The 22,455-nt window shown below is 44.0% G+C and overlaps 1 protein-coding gene across 1 annotated transcript in view; it reads left to right on the top strand.

Moving 5' to 3' along the window:
• The window catches only part of ITFG1 (integrin alpha FG-GAP repeat containing 1), a 122,302-nt gene that overhangs the window by 63,208 nt on the left and 36,639 nt on the right, over positions 1 to 22,455 (top strand). Inside the window, exons 9-12 of the mRNA XM_066243157.1 lie at positions 4,483 to 4,577; positions 7,103 to 7,275; positions 17,811 to 17,961; positions 19,633 to 19,741. Coding sequence (XP_066099254.1) covers positions 4,483 to 4,577; positions 7,103 to 7,275; positions 17,811 to 17,961; positions 19,633 to 19,741 — 528 coding nt within the window. The remainder of the gene's footprint in view (positions 1 to 4,482; positions 4,578 to 7,102; positions 7,276 to 17,810; positions 17,962 to 19,632; positions 19,742 to 22,455) is intronic.

The raw sequence follows: 22,455 nt of genomic DNA, 5'->3' as shown, positions 1-22,455 counted from the left end.
TATAAAGGAAAATAATAAATCACAGACAGAAGAATGATTTTCTTAATGTAGAAAGGACTCTTACAAATTGACAAGGAAAAGACCAATGACATCATTATTAAGAAAACTGAAACTTAAGACAACAGTGAAGTCCCATTTGCCCTTCTCAGGGGGATTATGAGCATAACGAGAGCTGGGCTTTCCCTCAGGTCCCGACTCACTGGCTCTGGGCGGGTCCCAGCCCTCACACGTCCAACAAGCCCCAGGCGATACTGCGGAGGCTGTGGGACAGGGGACCATGCTTGGGGAGTCGCTGCATCAGGGGAATTGTCATTTACAGAGCTGGGTCTGTAATCTGGGGCCAGAACAATGCCTTGTGACCTGCTGGAGTCCCACAGGTGGATTCTTACAAACGTTTAAGAGAATTAATAATATAGACACAACCCTTTCCTACGGGCATCTTCTTCTTTGTCACCACTTAATTAAAAACAGAAAAACTGTTATACAGAGATTCATTAACAATCCATTTTTGTAAGAACAATAACTTTATTTTAGTGTCCTCTTGGTTTTAAAATGAACACTTCTAAGAACCTTGGCTTGAGCCCTCGGTCTGTTCGGCAGACGTCCGTACGTGCCCTGGAAAGAGCGGACCCCGAAGGCAGAGAGCGCTGTTCCCCGCACGCTCAGCCCCGTGAGCAGCCTGACCAGGCCCTGGTTTACACTGAAATGCCATTCCTCCTGCTGCGGTGCTGTTGAGTCTTGCAGAAGGAGTTTGGCCTTCCGGAAAACTTGCCATCACTGTCCTGAGGTCGCAAGGAGAAGGCAGTCCACAGATACTGCGTCCTGGGATTCATTAAGGGATGTGTGCCTGGTTGACAGATGGGTACCACCCTCAGTGTGACACCCTTCACGTCTGCTGACAGTGATGTGATTTCTCAGAGAGTCGGCTTGAACAAATTCCAGTTCTTAGCCTTGTACCTGTGACTCATGTCAAAGTTATTTTTCTGAAACTGCTTTCTTCCCTAGGAATACCTTATGAAAAAGTAAAATATTCCTGTAATCAGAGGTTTAAAAAGAGAGAAAATAAATAAAAATATGCATATTATAAAAAACAAAGGCAGGCTGTGGAAATACTCCAGATTAAAGGAGAATAAAATAATAACCAAATGCCATTCCTACCCCTGGACCATACCCTGTGTTTGAGAAGTTAAAATGCTGTAAAGGACATTATTAGGTCGGTGGACAAGATTGAAACATCCAGGGTGGGCAAAAGTAGTTTTACAAATGAACAATACAGCAATTAATAAATAATAACAAGAATAAACTGTGTTTTGGCCCTGGCCGGTTGGCTCTGGTACAGCGTCGGCCTGGCGTGTAGAGGTCCCGGGTTCGATTCCCGGTCAAGGCACACAGGAGAAGCGCCCATCTGCTTCTCCACCCCTCCCCCTCTCCTTCCTCTCTCTCTCTCTCTTCCCCTCCTGCAGCCAAGGCTCCACTGGAGCAAAGATGGCCCAGGCGCTGGGGGTGGCTCCTTGGCCTCTGCCCCAGGCGCTAGAGTGGCTCTGGTCGCAACAGAGCAACGCCCCCTGGTGGGCAGAGCATCGCCCCCTGGTGGGCGTGCCAGGTGGATCCCGGTCGGACGCATGCGGGAGTCTGACTGTCTCTCCCCGTTTCCTGCTTCAGAAAAATACAGAAAAAAAAAAAGAATAAACTGTGTTTCGTGTACTGACAACGATAAACCTATTTTTGCCCCACCCTGTACATAGTATAGGAAGGAAAGGTACTCTTATCTGTGTGAGTTGGTAACTGCTGTGGTTATGTAAGAGAATGTTACTAGAAGTACACGCTCAAGTACTTCGGGGTAAAGGGCCATAATTATAGGATTATGTGTGTGGTTCAGAAAAAGATTGATTTCGAGGAGCACACAAATGGTAAAACGGATGGAATGAGATGTTAACAATGGGCAGATCTGATGAAAGGATGAACAGGCATTCCTTGTACTGTTTTTACTATTGCAATTTTAAGCTTGATTCCTTTTTTAGTTGAATTTATATAATTATACAGGTTTCAAGTGCCCAATTCTACAACACAGCTCTGTACTTCGTATATTCTTTCCAAATAAGTTTTTTGTTTTGAAGAAAACACAGACAGAAAGGTGAAACATGTAAGCTTTAAAAGTTTGTTGTGTTGCCTGACCAGACAGTGGTGCAGTGGATAGAACATCGGACTGGGATGCGGAGGACCCAGGTTCGAGACCCCGAGGTTGCTGGCTTGAGCATGGGCTCATCTGGTTTGAGCAAAGCTCACCAGCTTGGACCCAAGGTCGCTGGCTCGAGCAAGGGGTTACTCAGTCTGCTGAAGGCCCGTGGTCAAGGCACATATGAGAAAGCAATCAATGAACAACTAAGGTGTCGCAACGAAAAACTAATGATTGATGCTTCTCATCTCTCTCCATTCTTGTCTGTTTGTCCCTATCTATCTATCCCTTTCTCTGACTCTCTGTCTCTGTCTCTGTAAAAAAAATAAATAAATAAAATAAAATTACTTTAAAAGTTTGTTGTGTTGAAGAGTAAGAAATTTCCTTTGGGTATGAAGTTGGGTTCTCAGAAGGCTGTCTGTCACGCTCCTCAGTGTCCAAGACAAGCCCAGAAACATGGGCTAGGGAGCACGCTCTCCGGGGTCCAGACTTCTGCGACCTTATCCAGAAAGACCGCTGATAAGGGTGTGCTACAAGGCATGCGTTCATTACCAGTTTATTAGATTGCATATCAGCTAAGTCATGGCCAGAGTTCTCGTGGGAAGTAGGGCACTCACTGCTTGGAAGACAGAGAAACCAGGGACGACAGAAAAACAATCCTAGTCTGGCTCCGCCTACTCGCCTCTGGGATAAAAGAGAAGGGCAGGACTTAGCCGTGTTCCTCCAATTAACCTGTCGTAAGATGGTCTGGTTTCTAACGCCACCCACCGATGCTGTTCCCGGAGCCGGTTATAAATGGCACTTGCACTTCATTCCCTCTTGGCCAGCTCCGTGTTTGTATCTCTTCACCAGGGTGTGTGTCTGTGCCCTTGGAGAGCCTGCGGCGTCCCAGTGCCCCGCCTGCCGTTCCCTGTCCCCTCGGCTTCCTCCTCCGTCGTCCAGATGAGTGCAGTCCAGGCGCTGGCTGCTTGCGGGCTTCCCACCACCGGCTCAGCCGCACGGTACCCTCCTCTCGGACGGGTCTGTTCCCTCAAACGATGCCCATCACGGGACCATCAGTAATTAAACCATGAAATCGAATGAAAATATTTCGTTTTTCATTGAAGTAAAGGGCACCTTGCTGAGGTCAGCTTCCACTGGCCAGGTTCTCATCCCCCTCGGCCTAGAATTCTTCTTTTCCTCTTGAATACATTATGAGAGACCAGATAGACTTATTCTATCTCTGTCTCTCACGAAATGGAAACCCTCACATTTCTCCGCTGTTAACCCTTACACATCCTTCCGAGGGAAGGCACTGTCTTGGCAGACATTAAATGAAACATTAAACTATAGCAAATCAGGGATTAAAAGCAACACAAATTCAGGCCCCAAATTTAAAACCTAGGTGACTACTCCATGGTCAGTGTCCCTGTAGGGATTTAAGTCAAGGGTATTAAAACCTGTCCCCACTGTCCCCTATCAGGCACAGGGACAGTAGATGGCAGGGAGCCCTGGAGGGGCTGGTCCCAGGTCCCTCCGTGACCTCATCTCTAGAGGTCTTTGCAGGCACCGTGCAGCTTTGGGAAACCCCAGCAGTGGGAAATATATCTGTAGCCACTTCGCCTGCTTTTTGATCGATAAAATGATCACTTTTCAGAAGCCAGGGGGCTGCGAGCTCTCTGACAACTGAGGTTCACACCGTACAAGACACTCGGAGAGATGGGTGGAGATGACTTGCGTGTAAACACACACTGGAAATATGCCGTGTAATCAGGGTCACTGGTGACATGCTTATTTTTCTCCAGTGGCAGCAGTGGTAATTATGTAAATAGCTCAAAAGCCACATTTATAAAAATTGATGATTTTAACATTAAAGCCTGAAATGAGGTCTTTTCTTCAACATTGGATATTCAGCCACAGAAGAGTGAGCAATTCAAAACAAGAAGTGGCCCTGGCCGGTAGCTCAGTTGGTTAAGAGAGTTGTCCCAACACACCAAGGTTGCTGGTTTGCTCCCGGTCAGGGCACACACAACAGTCAACCAATAAATGCATGACAAATCAGTGTTTCTCTCTCTCTTTCTCTTTCTCTGTCCCTCTCCCCCCATACCCCCTTTAAAGTCAATAAAAATAAGTAAAACAAGAAACACTTGAGGTAATAGGAAGCAAGAGTAATTTTTTTTAATTGACTCACGTTTATTACACAGCAGTGCATCGAATTTTTCGGTTTGTCCAGATTGCTGTAGACTGACCGAATGGGAGATTGAATCTGCCGTGCGAGAACACTTGAGTCTGCAGCTGCTAATAAACTCCTGCGTTTCTCTCCGCAGATGGAGACGGACACACGGACCACCTGCTGCCCGTCTGTGAAGATCACAAGTGCCAGAAAAGCGCCATCTACTTGGCGAAGTCCGGGACGACGCAGGTACGTGGCTTGTGTTTCCAGTGTGCAGAGAATGACGTTCTTGAAGGAAAACCTTGAGCGGAGCCAGGAAAGATCATCAGAAGAATCAGAACAGAATGAAACCAAAAATAAACTATTGACTTCCTCACTGTAATGAAATGCATTTCAATCTGTTTATTTCTTTAATTGGTTTATTGAGGGAGAAAGTGCTTTTATAATTATTTCTGGTGAAAAAAATCCCACTCTTAAATGATCTGTTAGCATTTTATACGCTGGGGAAAAGGTGAGACCCCGTAACTCTGAGTGTTCTGTAGACACCACATCTGTTCTCCAGTTAATCTTGATGTTATTTGTGCTATCAGGACCGATTTTGGTCTCTCCTGCTGCCTCTTCCCTGCAGCTCATAGGTAAACAGTTGAGGGTCTGAGAGTCGCAGCCGGGATCAGCGAGGAGATGAGAGGTTGTGACTCTGATGTGATAGCTCCTGACAGGAACCCCGACACAGGGTGGCACGGAGCGGGTTTCTGTTCCAGTGGGGTAACAGAGGACAGACGAACACACTCACTTTTACAGCCCTTGTGAGTAGAAACATCACAGTCAACACTAAGACGCTGAAGGAAACAAGTCTCACAGACAGCAGTGTGGTGACTGCCAGAGAGGGCGGGGCTGGGGAGGCGGAAACGGGGAAATGGGGTCAGTGGTGATGGGGGGACCTGGCTCCGGTGGTGAGCACACCAATACACAATATGCAGATGATTTGTTACAGAATTGTACACCTGAAACCTACATAATTTTATTAACCAACGTCACCCCAATAAATTCAACAGAAATTAAAAGAAAGAGAACAAGTCTTCATACAGGCAGCATTCTAAAAACGTTTCACTATTACACTCATAACTTTTGTTACAAGTTTTTTTTTACTTTAAATCACTGAAAACATTAGGTCAGATTACACCTCATCATTGGTTCATAGGTATAAGTAAACCTAGTAATTATATCCTGTCTTCAAGTAACAGACTACTGTAAAAATATTTTCAAATTATACAGGTGTCTCTCTTTCTGGAAGAATAAATGTCATAGTTCTCTGGTGACTGTTGGGAATGTCACATTAATGAAAAAACTTTTTACCTTTTAGACTAAGGCATTTACCTTAACAGGAATACTTTATCCTCATTAATAAACTGTCAGCCTCTTCAGAAAGTTGTGATAACTTGGCATTTTGTGAAATTTCCCATCTTCCAAGACAAAAGCAACTATTTTTTTCAGTCAAGTGATACATTAAAGCATTTTGACGATACTTTCCTGCTTTATAAAAGATTGAATAAAGATACATACAAGGCTTTTCAAGTATTTTTTTATTGATCTTAGAAAGAGGGAGAGAGAGGAACATTGATTTGTTGTTCCACTTGCTTATGCATTCACTGGTTGATTCTTACATATGCCCTGACCAGGGATCAAATCTGCAACCTTGATGTATCCAGATGACACTGTAACCAACTGAGCTACCTGGCCAGCACTAGACAAGTTTTTTAAAACAACTTGTTTCCTATAAATTTGTTTTTATCATTAAGGGTTTTTTTTTTCTTATGGCAAATTCTGCTTTCTTTGGATAACCCAGAAAATGTTCAGGATACCCTGTGCACTAAATCCTTTCCAAGAAGCCGTTTCTAATGTAGTTCACCTGCCTGTGAGAGAAAACCATCAGTAGGTGTGACTGGCCTTTTGCCGTTTCAAGCCGACTGCGCCTGCTGCTGCCTGGTCCCCAGGTCACCCGCCAGTGTCCCTCCTCCCCGCTCCCTGCAGACACTTCTGTGCTTGTGGCATCCTTTCTGCTCTTTAGATTGCTCGTGTGAGTTGGGTTATTAAAGGAGAAGATTTGGGCATTCAGAAGAGAAAAGCTTGTTGTGAAATCAACCTGTTCTCTCTATTCATTATAATTTATAAAAATAAAGAAGTTACTGAAATTACAGCTTCTGGCCCTTTTGGTGACAAAGCCCCTTCTCCTGGGCAGGTCGCACTTGTCGGGGCTGGTACTGTTTGGCTCTGAGGGTGATGGCTAACGTCACCGTCGTGTGAGGGGCACAGCAGGACCACGAGGGTGTCCAGATAGAACTTTATGGCATTCTAACTTCCTTCCTAAACTGGTCCTCCTGAAAGGGCATCACTATTAGATATTGTCATTTGCTATAATTTTATAAATATTTGAGGTTGTATTTCCTGTCAACACAGATTTTAAAATGGGCGGTTCAGCTGTGTAGTCATGAATGTCATTTTAACCCCAGGATTCTGTGAGTCTGTGAGAAACCTCCCAAGGCTCCGTGTGCCAGTTCAGTGACAGACGCCTAGTGATCAGTTTCCGAGAACCTTTCTCCAGGGTATAGTCACCTGTTCATCACAGTAGATTATAACCGCCTACCGAATGGTGCAAAGAACTTATTAAGTAAATGGTGTTTATCGTGAGGACTTGTAAGGGATCATCTGTTTCGCCAATGGAATTTTTTTCTAAAATAACTATGTAAAATCTCACCTTTTTCTCTTATTCATAGTGGGTTCCAGTCTTACAGGATTTCAGTAACAAGGGCACCCTCTGGGGCTTCGTGCCACCTGTGCAGGAGCAGCCGCCAGTGGAAATACCCACTCCCATCACCCTTCACATTGGAGACTACAACATGGACGGCTACCCGGATGCTCTCGCCATACTGAAGAACACATCTGGCAGGTACAGAGGTTCAGTCAAGTGAGACGTGTCTGTAGAATACCGTCACCATGACACTTTGTAACTGAAAAGCACCTAAACGTGGTACAGTCTCTTAAAGGAGAAAAAGACGAGCCCAGGTCCCCTTCCTAGTGTGGCCCCTTGAACTTCTCCCAGCTGCTTAGAATGCCTGTTCTTTTTCACCAATTTATTTTCTATAGAGCAAAAGTTGACGTCTAATACAAAGTCAGAAACTTATTTTTAAGTCAGCAAAACTTGATCTTTAAGGTGTCGGAATTTTTGATAAGTGAATGACCCATTACATTGTGAGACGGAAGACCAGGGTGGTTCAGGCTAAGCCTATGCTTTCATCCCAGCCTGGTGACTTCCCCCTGTGACCTTGTGCAGATTGCCTAGACGCCTCACCTCGAAAATGAGGGGCACTTGGTCCCTCCGTCATGGAGCTGTAGTGAAGATTAAAGGGGGTGAATGTAAACGAAGCACTTCCCATTGCTGAAGGAAGCAGGAAAAAACAAACTAAGCCCCAAAGCGAGTCAGAGAAAGGAAATGATAGGGGTTAGAGCAGAAATAAATGAAATAGAGACCAAGAGCTGGTTATTTGAAAAGATAAGGCAGTAGATAGATCGCCAGCCAGACTCATCAAGAGGGAAAGAGCAGACCCAAATAAATCGCATGAGAGAGGAAGGAGAGGTGACAGCACAGACACGTGACGGGCCAGAGGACAGTGCCACCAGCAGTTACACCAACAGACTGCACAGCCTAGAGATGTGGGTAAATTCCTAAAAACGCACACTCTTCCAAGACTGGATCAGGAAGAAACAAAATCTGGACAGACCTGTTCCCCAAAACTGAAGTCCAGAGCCAGACAGCTTCCCAGGTGAGTTCTACCAAACATTCAAAGAACTCATACCTGTTCTTCTCAAACTCGCTTAAAAATCGAAGAGGAGGAGAAGCTTTCACACTCATTCTACAAGGCCAACATTGCCCTACTACCAAAACCAGAGAAAACATTACAAAAAAAGAAAATTACAAGCCAGTATCTTCTGTGAACATCAATGCAAAAATCTTCAACAAAATATTAGTGTTATATTGCTAAAATAAGTTTAGCAATACATGAAAAAATCATATACCATAATCAAGTGGAATTTATTCTGGGGATACAAGGATGGTTTAATATCCACAAATTAAACAGCATGATATATATCACATAAACGGGGTGAAGGATAAAAATCATATGATCATCTCAATAGTTGCAGAAAAAACATATGCAAAATATTCAGCATCCCTTTATTATAAAACCTCTCAAGGAAGTGGGTGTAGATGGACCAAACCCACAGCTAACATCATATTCAATGATGAAATGCTAGAAGTGTTCTCTCTAAGCTCAGGAAGAAGATAGGGATGCCCATTCTTTCCACTTTTATTCATCATAGTAATGGAAGTTCTAGCCACAAAACCACAAGAAAAATCCAAATTGGATAGGAGTAAGTAAAACTGTCACTATTTGTAAATGATATGATACTATCTATAGAAAACTTTATATAGATTCCACCAAAAAACTATTATTAGAGGTAATAAATAAATTCAGTGAAGTTGTAGGCTATAAAATTAATATGCAAAAATCTGTTGTGTTTCTATACAGTAATAATGAACTACCAGAAACAGAAATTAAGAAAATACCCCCATTTACAATTGCCTCAATAAGAATAAAATATCTAAGAATAAATTTAACCAAGGAGGTAAAAGTCCTGTACATTGAAAACTATAAGACATTGGTGGAAGAAACTGAAGACACAAATAAATATGGAAGGGTATACCATTGTCATGGATAGGAAGAGCTAATATTGTAAAAATGTCCCAATGTGATTTACAGATTCAGTGAAAACCGTATCAAAACCGTACCAATGGTATTTTTCACAGAACTATAACAAATAATCTTAAAATTTATATGGAACCAAAAAAGAGTAGGAATATCAGGAAACAAGGAAAGAAAGACATTTGAATAAATAATTGGTATAAAGTTAAAACAATTTTCTCCCCCCCCCCTCAAAATCTGTTACAAAAAAAAAAAAAATTCACTGACTTGTAGTGGCACAGTGGGTAAAGCATTCGACCTGGAATGCTGAGGTCACTGGTTCGAAGCCCTAGGCTTGCCCAGTCAAGGTACATATGGGAGGCAGCTACTGTGAGTTGATACTTCCCACTCCTCCACATACCCCACTCTCTAAAAACCAATAAAAATATTTTTTTAAGGCCCTGGCCTGTGGCTCAGTGGATAGAGTGTCAGGCAGTCTGTGGACATCCCAGGTTCAGTTCCTGGTCAGAGCACACAGAAGAAGTGACCATCTGCTTCTCCCCGCCTCCCTCTTTCTGCCATTCTGTCTCTCTTCCCCTCCTGCAGCCAGTGGCTTGATTGTTTTGAGCATGGCCCCAGGCACTGAAGATAGTTCTTGGTCCAAGCACATCAGCCTCGGGTGCTAAAAATAGCTCAGTACTCAAGCATTGGTCCCAGATGGGGTTGCGGGGTGGATCCTGGTTAGGGTGCATGTGGGAGTCTACCTCGCTGTCTCCCTTCCTCTCACCTGAAAAAATAATAAAATAAAATATAGAAATAAAAATACATGGATTATATTTCTAATAAATATAATTAGCAAGCTAATTATAACATAATTTTGTCCCTTGCAATTTTATGTGCCTAAATTGAACATAGAAAGTTTTGTGTAGTACTCTGTGTAAGTCACTGTTGTATTAATAACTACACACAGGGCCTGACCTGTGGTGGCGCAGTGGGATAAAGCGTCGACCTGGAACACTGAGGTTGCCGGTTCGAAACCCTGGGCTTGCCTGGTCAAGGCACATATGGGAGTTGATGCTTCCTGCTCCTCCCCCTTCTCTCTCTCTCTCCCCTCTCTCTAAAAATCAATTAAAAAATCAATAAATAAATAAAAAAATAACTACACACTAACGATGGTCTGCACTCAGCAGATGCTTTGTGTGTGGTAGACGTTTACAGACAGTAAGCGTAATTATATCTATGTTAACATTAGAAATGAGCATACATCTTACATTGGGTCACTTGGGGTTGTTCAGGGCCAAGAAAGACCTGACAAGGAAACTGTTTTTCGATTTTATAGAAGCACTAATTAATTGTGTTACAGCTGCTTTTCTTTTTTTCAGGATTTTAGTTAATTATCTAAATGTTTTATCCTGTTCTTTAATAAAGGGTTTAGTAGGTGATTATGTATACATTCTTGGTTTAGTCTTATTCTAATGCATTTTCATTGATGGGATAATGCCCTTTTTAAAAAGTATATAATTATTTTAACTCAGCATGTTGTCAGACTTTTACCAAGAAGATAAAATTGAAGCTTAAATGGGGTTAGTTCCTTTGCCTCACAGGTATTCAGGTACATAGAATTTCCTACCTTTCATAAAATAATGAATATTTTCTAGAAATTGGTTTTAGAATATGATGTAAACACAAAATATGGCTGGCGACAGAGGAAATTGTATTCCTTGACTGAATTTCATTGAAACCTTCATCTGTAAATGAATGTGACTGACACATTTATCTAAAAATAATCTATGCAGATGAACCTGCTGGCCAGAGGAGTCGCCTTGGTAGAACAGACACTTCTTCAATAATGTTCAAACCCCTCAGGAATTCTTCTGCAAGAATCGCCTGTGTGGGGAGTGGCTGCATAATTCAAAAGACAAAACAAAACAAAAACACGTGGAAAGAGTTATATTTAGCTAACATTCACATACTCAAAAAACTTTTTCATCTCTGACATTGAATAACACAAGTTTCTTCTCTCCATCCCTGTAAGATAATAAGATAATGTATTTTTCCTAATTATGGGCTGTTGTTCTGGGAATTATTTTAAAATCCCACCGGTTTCCTGAGGACATTCCACAAGGCAGAACCCTCCGCTGCGACGTCTGGCCCCGTGTTCCTCCCCTTGGCTGGGTCATTCAGCCGTCGGGGTTTATGAGGCCAGCGGTCCTTCCTGCCAGGTGAACGGCTCCCAGATCTTTACCTCCGACCTTGTTTCGTCTGCCCCTGGGATGTCCAACCATCTCCCAGACTTGCCTTGTCTCAACCAAATGAATTATAACTCCCCTCCCCCTCACATCCGACTCTTCCTCCCGAGACGGTGTCCCCGCCCCATCACGTTAGCCGCGACCCACTGGGTCAGCTCCGACTCCTCCACCAGGTGGGACAATCCTCCTGCACGGGTGTCTGGGCCTCTTTTCTGTTCCCTTCTTGCTGCCGCCTCGCTCATCCGGGTCCCGTCTCCGTACCCCGAATGACTCTCCCGCTTCCTCGTGGGTTTCCCCGCCCCTCCTTGATGCCCTCCCCTGTCACCCCTCCTCTCTCCTGTGGGCTGGGGTCTTCCTGCAGCCTCCACCTGCTGCCTCCTTCCCCAGTGTCTCCATAAACTCCGTGTGCAGGTCTCCCCAACCCTGAAGGGATGTTTGGTGACTGGGCAGCTGTCTTTTCCTGTGCCACCTGTTCTGAGGACCCCAGTTCCTCTGCCCTGTTTCAGTGTTGGTGTTCCTGAGGGTTCCATTCTCAGCCCACTTCTCGCTCTGAATGTGCGGCCTCCACTTGGGCTATGTGACTCGCCACTCTGGAGCGTCAGGCTTCTAAATCCTTGTACCCTGGCCTCTCGTGCCTCTAACTGCCTGCCAGACCTTCCCTGGGCACGCTGCCTGCGGTGCCTCAACCCGAGAGAGAGGCCTCTCCCCTGAACCTGTCCCCAGGGCGTCTCAGGTGGCTGCGCTCCCCCTGTCACTCAGCCAGACCTGCGGACTTCGTCCGTCCCTCCCCACCTGTGAGCCCTTTCCCTCCTATGTCCATGAGTTTCTCTCTTTTGGTGTCTGAATATCCTATTGAGACCATTAACCACCTAGCATAAAATGACCATTATATTTTGCTCTACATGATAAAAACACAAACATGAAAATATCTAGGAGGAAAAGGTTGTAGTGGCCACCAACCTTTCTAATGTTATAAGGAATACCTTTAAATAAAGGTGAATTGAAACATGACAAAATCTTTGACAGGAACTTTTTTTTAAGTGAAAGGAGGGGAGATAGACAGATTCTCACATGCCCCCGCACCGGGGTCCACCCTGCAACCCCTGTCTGGGGCCGATGCTCAAATCAACTGAGCTAAATATTTTTAGCGCTTGAGGCCAATGCTTGGACCGGCCAAGCTATCCTCAGTCCCCCGGGGCTGACACTCAAACCAGTCGAGCCACTGGCTGCAGGAGGGGAAGAGGGAGAGAAAGGGGAGAGGGAGAGGAGCAGATGGTCACTTTTCGTGTGTGTCCCGACCAAGAATCAAACCCAAGACAACCATACTCTGGGCTGACGCTCCATCCACTGAGCCAGTTAGCCAGGGCCAACAGGAACTTGTGACATTCAGTCTATTGAGGGTTGCCTTTCAGTTGGCCTTGATCTAAAAAAGATGCTTCCTCCTTTCATTGAAGACACATCTACTGCCTGTGCGTCCACTGACCCTCATATCGTACAAGACATGGATATGTCAGGGGAATAAATGTGTTGCTTGTGCCCCGAGCTCAGGTGGACCTTATTCAGAATGCAGTGATCTTTGTTACAGAAACATTTCCATAATTCTTACTACTACTGTACTTCAAAGTGTAAGTTTTATTTTGCTCTATTAGCTTTGCTGAGGATTCTTGCATTTACCAATAGCTAGCAGCACAGGTTTCAGAGCAGCAATTCAAAAAAAATTGTATTTTTAGAGAATTTCTAATGGACTGACTTCTTAATTGGTTTCTCCTCTGTATGTAGAAGAGCCGCCTATCTTAAGGTCTCTGCAGGCAGGCAGACATATCCCCAGACCGAAGCTCCCCTCCTCCGCGGGAGCCTGGCTGGTAATGAAGTTGGGGAATTAGAAGGAAGAGAGTTAAGGACACCCGGACGAGCAGGACTGCCCGGAGATGGGAATGACTAAGGGGGGTACACAGCTCTAAGAGCAGCCAGGGAGAAAATCAGACTCCAGGTTAAATGATCCATCAGCTACCTTTCTTAATGAGAAATAAGTCAGACGCCTGCAGCGTATTAACAGCCTAGAAGAACCCAAACTTTGTCAAGGGGGTTGTAAGAGAAACAACACCGATTTCATGTAGCCTTTGAAGAGAAACTCACACCAGCCTCAGCAGGCAATGTGGTAGTTATGTAAGTATTAGCCTATTCAGAAAAGAAGCATTTGATGTGGTTTATTTGTCCCATGGGTTAAAATTAGCAGCTATTTCTGTGTACTAGCAGCTTTATTGAGATATGATTCACACCGTACAATTTACTCCACTACTACGTACAATTCCGTGGCTTTTTGTGCATTCACAGAGTTTTGCACCCATCACCATTAATTTTAGAACTTTTCGTAACCCGGAAAGAGGCCTGCTCCCTCCATCTCTCTCCAATCCCACCAGCCCTCGGAAGCCTCGTGGTTTCTCTCCCTTCCTGTCGTTCTGCCCATCTGGACATTTTCTGCAAACGTCCGCGGCACTGTGACAGGCTGGACTTAGCGTCGTGTGTCCAAGGCCCCCCCCCCGTGTGGCCGTGTGTGTCACACCTGACTTCTTCCTGTTGCTGAGTATCCCCTCCTGTGACTGGACTGCAGTTTCTTCCTGTGTGTGTCACACCCGACTTCTTCCTGTTGCTGAGTACCCCCTCCTGTGACTGGACTACAGTTTCTTCCTGTGTGTGTCACACCCGACTTCTTCCTGTTGCTGAGTATCCCCTCCTGTGACCGGACCGCAGTTTCTTCCTGTGTGTGTCACACCTGACTTCTTCCTGTTGCTGAGTACCCCCTCCTGTGACCGGACCGCAGTTTCTTCCTTCACTAGCTGATGGGTACTTGAGTTGTTTCTACTTGTCGGCTGGTATGAATAAGACTGCTATGAATATTCATAGACCGTTCTCGTGTGGGCATGTTTTTATTCTTCGTGGCATACCCCTAGGAGTAGGGTATACCCAGCAGGGGAACTCCATGTTTAACCACTCACGGAAGCGCCAGACTGCTGTCCGAGGAAGCTGCCTGTCGGACCTCCCCACCAGCTGTGTGTGAAGGTTCCAGTTCTCCCACGTCCTCCACCTGCTTAGTGGCCATCTGTGCGTCTTCCTTGGATGGTTGTCTAGTTAGATCCATTGCCTGTTTTTATAATTTTCTTACTTGTCTTTTTATTACTGAGCTGTAAGAATTATTTGTCTATTCTATCAATAGATAGAAATCCCTTGTCATATTGTTGATGCCACGTTTGTTTTTTCTTTTGCTGCTTGTTTTTGGTTTTTCTCATGAAGGGGTACCATATATTTTTAACAGCCTGAGGTTTAATTGACAGAGTCAACTGCATATCTTTAAAGTATGTGCATGGATGTGTTTTTCCATAGACATACAACTGAAAATACCATTACAGTCAAGAAGTGGAACATACCATCACCTGCAATTATTTCTTCTTAACCCTTGGTAACCTACCCTTCCCCATCTCCCACGCCTCCCCCATCTTACAGGCAACACTATCTGCTGCTGTCCCTGGAGATTAGCCTGTGTTCTCCTATTTTATATCAGTAGTCATGCAGTACATGCTCTTTGACTCAGCAGTATACTGTTGAGACTCATCCATATTTTTACATGTATCTTCAGTTCATTGCTTAGTATAGCTGGGGAGAATTTCCTTGTACAGATGCATCCATTTCCATGTTGATGGGCATTTGGGTTCTGCTCTGGTCTTGTTATCACAATTCATTGTAAATGTCAGTGTTACGCCTGAGGAATCTTGACCTAATTACGTCCCACAGATTCCCTTTGATGCTCTCCCCGAGAACTTGTGTAGTTCTACCTTTGACATGTGTGTCTGTGACCCAGTTTGACATGATACATTCTACACGGCGCTAGGTATGGGTCCCGTCTCATTTTTTGGTGAATTGTTTCAGCACCGTTTGTTCAAAAGACATCCTTTTCCCTACTCACTCGCCTTTGATTATTGGTGAAAATCAGTCATGTCCCAGTGGGTCCATTCCCCGCCCCCGTTCTGTCCTGTGACCCCTTCTCCATTTCTGCAGCAGTGCCACACTGCTGTGACTACTGTTGGTTCACGAGTAGTGAACTCAGTGTAAGACCTCCAACTTACTCTTTTCCCACATCATTTTGTCTAGGTTCTTGGCATTTTCTATGAATGTTAGGATCAGTTTCTCAATTTCTGCAAAAAAGTAAAAATAAAGTGCCAAGGTTTTGACTGATGTTACATTGAGTCTGTAAATCAGTATAGGGATAACTGACATCTCAACAGTATCAAGTCTTCTGGCCCGTAGGGAGAGATTGTCCCCTTCTATTGGAGGCCTTTTTCTCCGCAGCGTGTTAGAGTTTTCAGTGTACAGGACTTGTACATCTTTCATCAGAGACCCAAGTATTTCAATTTTTTGATGCTATTACAACTGGTACTTTTTAAATACAGTTGATTTTTATATATTAATCTTGTGTTTGGCCACCAAGCTCAACTTACTAATTCTAGTAGGATTCTTTTTATAGATATTATAGGATGTCCTAAATAGACAGTCAAATAATTTATGGATCAAACACTTTACATTTTCCTTTCCGACCTAGATACCTTTTGTTTTTCATACCTCTTTACAACGGCTGGAACCTGTCGTACAAGGCTGAGAGGAAGTGGCGAGAGCAGAGGGTCTTGCCTTGCAGGAAAAAGGGTCCATGTTCATAAAGAATATTGGTCTGTAGTGTTCTTGTAATGTCTCATTTTGAAATGTAACTGAGGCTTCATAGAATGAGTTGGGAAGTATGTCTTCCTCACCTTTTTAAAGAGGTTGTATAGAATTAGTGTTATTACTTCTCTAAATATTTGGTAGAGTTCATCAATGAAGCCATCTGGGCCTGGAGTTTGGGGGTTTAAGAAAGCTTGAAAGTACAATTTCAGTTTATTTCTTCTTGAGTGAGTTTTGGTAGTTTGTGATTTCCAAAGAATCTATTTCATATAACCTGTAATTATTTTGGCACAAAGTGGTTTTTTTTTATAACATTCCCTTATTGTTCTTTTAATGTCAGTAAAATCTAGAGTGATGTTACCTTTTCTCATTTCTGATATTTTTACTTTGTGTTTTCTCCCTTTGTAATGTTTTTAAATAGCCATTCTGGTTGCAGGTTTATCAATTTTAAAATTGTTCTTTGCAAAGAACCAGCTTTTGTTTTATTGATTTTCTATATTGTTTTTCTGTTTTCTACTTCATTGCTTTCCTCTGTTCCTATTTCCTTTCCTGTGTTTATTTCATATTTTATTGGCTTCCCGGTTTCCAGTTTTTTAAGGAAGAAACTGAGTCTATTGATTTGAGATTTTCTTCTTTTTTTTTTTTTTTTTTTAAATTTTAGTGAGAAGAGGAGAGGCAGAGACAGATTCCTGAATGTGGCCCGACCAGGATCCACCCCGCAAGCCCACTAGGGGGTGATGCTCTGCCCATCTGGGGCCCTTGCTCTGTTGCAACTGGAGCCATTTTTTAGTGCCTAAGGCAGGGGCCATGGAGCCATCCTCAGCACCTGGGGCCAACTCGATCCAATCAAGCCATGTCTGCAGGAAGGGAAGAGAAAAGAGAGAGAGAGAGAGAGAGAGAGAGAAGAAGAAGAAGAAGGGGAGGGGTGGAGAAGCAGATGTGTGCTTCTCCTGTGTGCCCTGGCCAGAAATCGATCCTGGACATCCACATACCAGGCCGTCGCTCTACCACTGAGCCAGCTGGCCAGGGCCGAGATCTTCTTTTTTAATAAAGTGTTTAGTGCTATAAATTTCCCTCTAATACTGCTTTAGTGACACACTACAAGTCTCAATGTGCTGTATCTTCATTATATATCTCTCTGTTCTTGACCTTTTTCTAGTTTTATGAGATATGATTGAGCATAACATTGTGTAAGTGTAAGTTGTACACTATCATGAGTTTTACAACTATGAGTAGTGAAATGCTTACTTACATTAAGGTTAGTTAACAATCCTCCACTCACATATACTGATACTTACCGTGTTCTTTTTGCGTTGTGGTAAGAACACTAAATCCGCCTGACCAGGCTGTGGCACAGTGGATAGAGCATTGATCGGATGGGATGCGGAGGACCCAGGTTCAAGACCCCGAGGTTGCCAGCTTGAGTGCAGGCTCATCTGGTTTGACCAAAGCTCACCAGCTTGGATCCAAGGTCGCTGACTCGAGCAAGGGGTTACTCGATCTGCTGAAGGCCCACAGTCAAGGCACATATAAGAAAGCAATCAATGAACAACTAGGTGTTGCAACGAGAAACTGATGATTGATGCTTCTCATCTCTCTCCATTCCTGCCTGTCTGTCCCTGTCTATCCCTTTCTCTGACTCTGTCTCTATAAAAAAAATTTTTAAAAAAAGGAACCCTACTCTCAATGCGGTTTCAAGCATACAATACCCGATTGTTATCTACAGGGGACCTGATGTGCGTTGACATGCTGGAGTAACGAAGTGCCTGTCCCTTGTCTTGCAGCAACCAGCAGGCCTTCCTACTGGAGAATGTCCCCTGTAATAACGCGAGCTGTGAGGGGGCACACCGCATGTTCAAAGTCTTCTGGGAGCTGACGGACCTAAATCAAATCAGAGACGCTGTGGTCGCCACCTTCTTTGACATTTACGAAGATGTGAGTTTGGAGCTCGCCTGAGGGTCGTGGTCTCATTGCTCCCCACCCCTCTCGCCCTGGCTTCACCTTGTTTGACTAGAAAAGGAAGATGAGATCATGAGAGCAAACGAGCTCATTAGAGAAAGCCAGTGAATGAAATGGCGGAGGGAGCGCAGTGCGTGAGCCGGCCGGCTGGTCAGCGCAGTGCCCGGGAGAACCTCGTTACCTCCTGCTGTGCTGAGGGGGGGGAGGGGGCACTCACACACACACACACACACACACACACACACACACACACCGCTCAGAGAGCCGTGCAGGTAATGGGTCCTTGAGCACGCACCGGTCACGGAGGATGAGCCGGTACTCTCTCTTGCGAACCAGAAGTAGCATCGATTGCCACCGTGCCTTGTGGCTCAGTCTTCGGTTGCCTGGTCAACTTGTACAGGCACTCAGTGCTCCGCTTTCCTCCTGTCTAATGTGAAAAGCCAGTTTACCACTTGGAAAAATAATAAATTCTGATATAAATGTGTTAAATTCTAGAGTCAGTATAGCACAGTATAGCCTGTAAACTAATTAACTTGATTATTTTAAAGTTAAATGCCCATCCGGACACTATGTCTCTCCCAGCACCACTTTTGCTGCTGTTTTCTTCTGTTTTGTTTTATAAGTGGCTGATTCTCAATTATAGAATTATTGAGGTCCTTGTTTCCCTGTCTTTCTACTACCAAATCTCATGTTGATTCATTTTTATTAGCAGTTTTCAAGCATTAAAGTAATCGGCAAAATACATCCCAAGGGAATTGACTACAAATCAATTTTTAATTTCTGTACATAAAAAAACATAAGAGAAATTTAAATAAATGAAATTTAAAATTGTTTTTAAATCTGGGAAATAAATTGGCTATGAAAGAACCAAATAATTAATATTCTTAATATAAAAAGGGTTTATATAAACTGCTACTAGTCACCATGAGCACCCTCGAGAGACACAGAACGTTGTCAATTTACAGAAAATACACAAGTGGCTAACATCTGAAAAATATGGTAAATGGTCAGCCTCAATCTCATTAAGAGTCAGCAGTACGGAAACTTAAATGTGCACACTTTTTTTCTCTCTCCAATTAAATGAGCAAAGTGGCCCTGATGGCACGGTTCAGTGGACAGAGTGGTGTCCTGGCATACTGAGGTCATGGGTTTGATCCCCAGTCAGAGTATATGTGAAAAGCAATCAATGAGTGTACAGCTAAGTGAAACGAGTTGATACTTCTCTCTCTCTCTCTTTTAAATCAATGAAAAAATTAGAAATAAAATAAAATTAGCAAAGCTTCCCTTTCTTAGGGGAAAAATAATAGTAGGCAGTGGTCGTCAGAGGAAATTTTTAAAAAGTGTTCTTTTTCTCCAATTTTGTAGATGATTTGAAGTCCATGTTATAGGCCATTAAAAATTCGTGCAAATATGACTGGAATGAAAGACAACAAAAGGCTGTTCTCTCCAAAGATTAAAATCACCAGTGTTTTTCATTTTATTTATATTTTACTATTCAAGGCTGTATATCTTTTTAACAGTATTTTTATTTGGAACTCAGGTTGAATAGATATGGTTGACATTTACATGATCAACATGCCATGTGTTCTCATCACTTTGTCTGTGGGTCTAGCGGTTTGTTCTGACCACTTCTGTGTTTTTTCCCAGGGAATACTGGACATCATCATACTAAGTAAAGGATATACCAAGAACGATTTTGCTATCCACGCATTAAAAAACAACTTTGAAGCAGATGCTTACTTTGTTAAAGTCATTGGTGAGTGTTTGATTTATATGTTTTATTTTATTTAATTTTGTATTCACTCTGTCAGTGCAGATTTCCCAGGGAGTGAGGACATTTTCCTACGTAACCTGTGTACAACTGTCCCAGTCAGAAAGCACCTTCAGCACAACACTGTCATCCTGTACACAGACACTGTTTAGATTTCGCCAGCTCTACCCACAAGACTTTTTCCTCTGTGGCCCAGGATTCCGTCCGGGAGTGCCTGCTCCGTGTAATCTTGCAGACTTCTTTCAGAGCACAGATGTTCCCACATCGTCCACTCAGGTCCTACACTCCTTGTGGGAGCTCCGCGGTGCACACTGGGCATGCCTCTGCGCACATCTCCGTGCCTCCTCCCAGGAAGCACCTGGTGTGGACTGTCTCCACCACCGTGTTAACCTTGACCATCTGGGCGTCTTCATGACCACCAGGTTTTTCTACCCTGAATTCACTGTTCCCCTCTTTGTAAGTGATTAGTAAGTTATGGAGACGTATTCTGGTATTACTTTAATATCCTTTTCCTTATCCAGCCTGCAGTGCCATAGTTGTCAGAGAGGGATTCTCTATTTCCAGCATTCCTTCTACGTTTCTTAGTAACAGATCTTTCTCTTTTCTACTATGTGTTCATTTATCAGTATAGATCTGTGTGTTTGTGTTTTATCTAATAAACAGTCATTTCTTCTCATGCTCAGATTGTTCTCGACAGGGGCAGTAGGAAGGTGCTGGGTCAGGCTCTCTCCTCGTCTCTCTGACGTGCACTGTGGCCTAGCAGGTAGTTCAGAGTCATCTCGTACCTCCCATGCCCTAGGTCTGGACTTGTGCCTTTTTCCGGGGAGCCCTGATTCCTTTTAGTAGGGGATGGTATTTAGAAACCAAGTTTGGGGTTCTTAGCATGCTGGCCACTACTGGGTTGTCATTTCTCCCAGGTTCCCTCAAGGGACAGGGCTGGAAAACATAGGTATGGCTTCACCTGCCACACACAAATGTGCACATCTGTAACTGTATGTAAAATAAAAGCATGAATTCCTATCATGCCTTCCACTTCTAATTAACACATTCCAAAGGTTCTTTCTGATCTTTCTGTTTATACAATACGTATGTTCTCTAGCAGTGAGAAACTCCGCTCCTGTTTTCCACAATATATTTATTTACTTGCTCACTGTTACCTTTTCTTGCCCATGCCAGCTGTCTCTTCCACCAGACTCCCAGGTTCACCATAAAAAGCCTACACTTGTTTTGTTAAGTGTCTGCCTAAGTATTTTGTTTTCTTTGGAGTAATGATAAATATTACTGTTTTTAGGTTTGGTTTCCATATTTTTTTTATTTTTAGATTCCCCCGGATTTTGTCCACAGACAGTCATGTCATCTGCAAAAAGGGACAGTTTTCTTTCTTTCCAGTCTGTGCTTTTTTTTTGCTTTTTCTTGTTCTTGTTAGAATTTCCATTCCTGTGTTGAAGGTTGGGGAGAGGGGACGTCCTCACCTTGTTCTGAGCTCAGGGAATAATAGCTCACTTTTCACCGTGATATGTGGCAGGAGCTGTAGGTTTCTGCCCTTACTGCAGACCGCACACCAGGGCTGGCAGCGGACTCTGGACACGCTGTGGTTCCGCTCAGGAAAAGATGGGTTCTTTAAAGAGTTAAATAACGGACGACAAACCACTTGAAAGGGACATGCCACGTCTGAGGGTTTTCTCGGACGTGGTCCAGGGCAGTAGGAAGTGGCGTGTAGATGAACATGGTTGGCCACGTGTCGTTGACAACAGAAGCTGGGTGAGTGTGAGCGGGGTTCCCTGTACTCTTCTAATTTGTATGTTTGACAAATTCCATGTAACAAATTAAAAAACCCAAGAGTCTCTTGTAACTCTGTGGCCTATAACTCTCCCGCCTGAGTCAGGATGGTCCCCCCAGGTGGCAAAGCATCTGAGTGACAGGGACGTGCTCCACAGTCTCCAGCTCAGGCCCAGAGGTTGCCATGTTGGTGCAGGACATTTTAGTTGTAGAAAACAAGATAACTTTGCATAAAAGCTATTAACATCAATGTTAATGACATACTTTACAGAAAGGTCATGGGAAATGAGATACCAATTTAAAGCAATCATTTGGGGGGAAATAACCTTCTGGCTGTTTGGAGACGCCCTTCCACTCTCTCCTCGGAGTCTCGGCTGTTTGCCTCAAGTCGCACAGCTGCTGGTTAGTGTGCTGTCACCCTTCAGAGCCACCTGCAATGTCCAGGTTGATTTCGCTCTAGAGTTCTCTCGTTGCTCTAATGCTCCAACCAGCCTGTGCTGAACATCGCCGCTTTTCTGGTCAGGGAATCTGGGTACTTGCAGCAGAACTTACAGCTGAACATCGCTGCTTTTCTGGTCAGGGAATCTGGGTACTTGCAGCAGAACTTACAGCTGAACATCGCTGCTTTTCTGGTCAGGGAATCTGGGTACTTGCAGCAGAACTATTGATATTTTCCTCCCGCTTCCCGGGTAAGAGGAGAGCTTTAGAAATCTTTTATTCCCCTGCCTGCTTCCAGATGCTGTTGAAATAACGTGGACGTTACTTCTGCATGGTTGGTTTTGTTTTTGCTCCCGTGCCTCCTGGTTTACAAAGCTCTTCCTGAGAGTTCCCAACCAGAGCGGCAATGATTGCTGAAACTTCCCGGCTTGTGTCAGCGGCGCCATTGCTCTTACAGACCAAGTTGCTCCTGCCTCCCTGCG

Source organism: Saccopteryx bilineata, chromosome 9 (genome assembly GCF_036850765.1).
Source record: "Saccopteryx bilineata isolate mSacBil1 chromosome 9, mSacBil1_pri_phased_curated, whole genome shotgun sequence".
Lineage (NCBI taxonomy): Eukaryota > Metazoa > Chordata > Mammalia > Chiroptera > Emballonuridae > Saccopteryx > Saccopteryx bilineata.
This window is presented reverse-complemented; position numbering and strand designations above follow the sequence as displayed.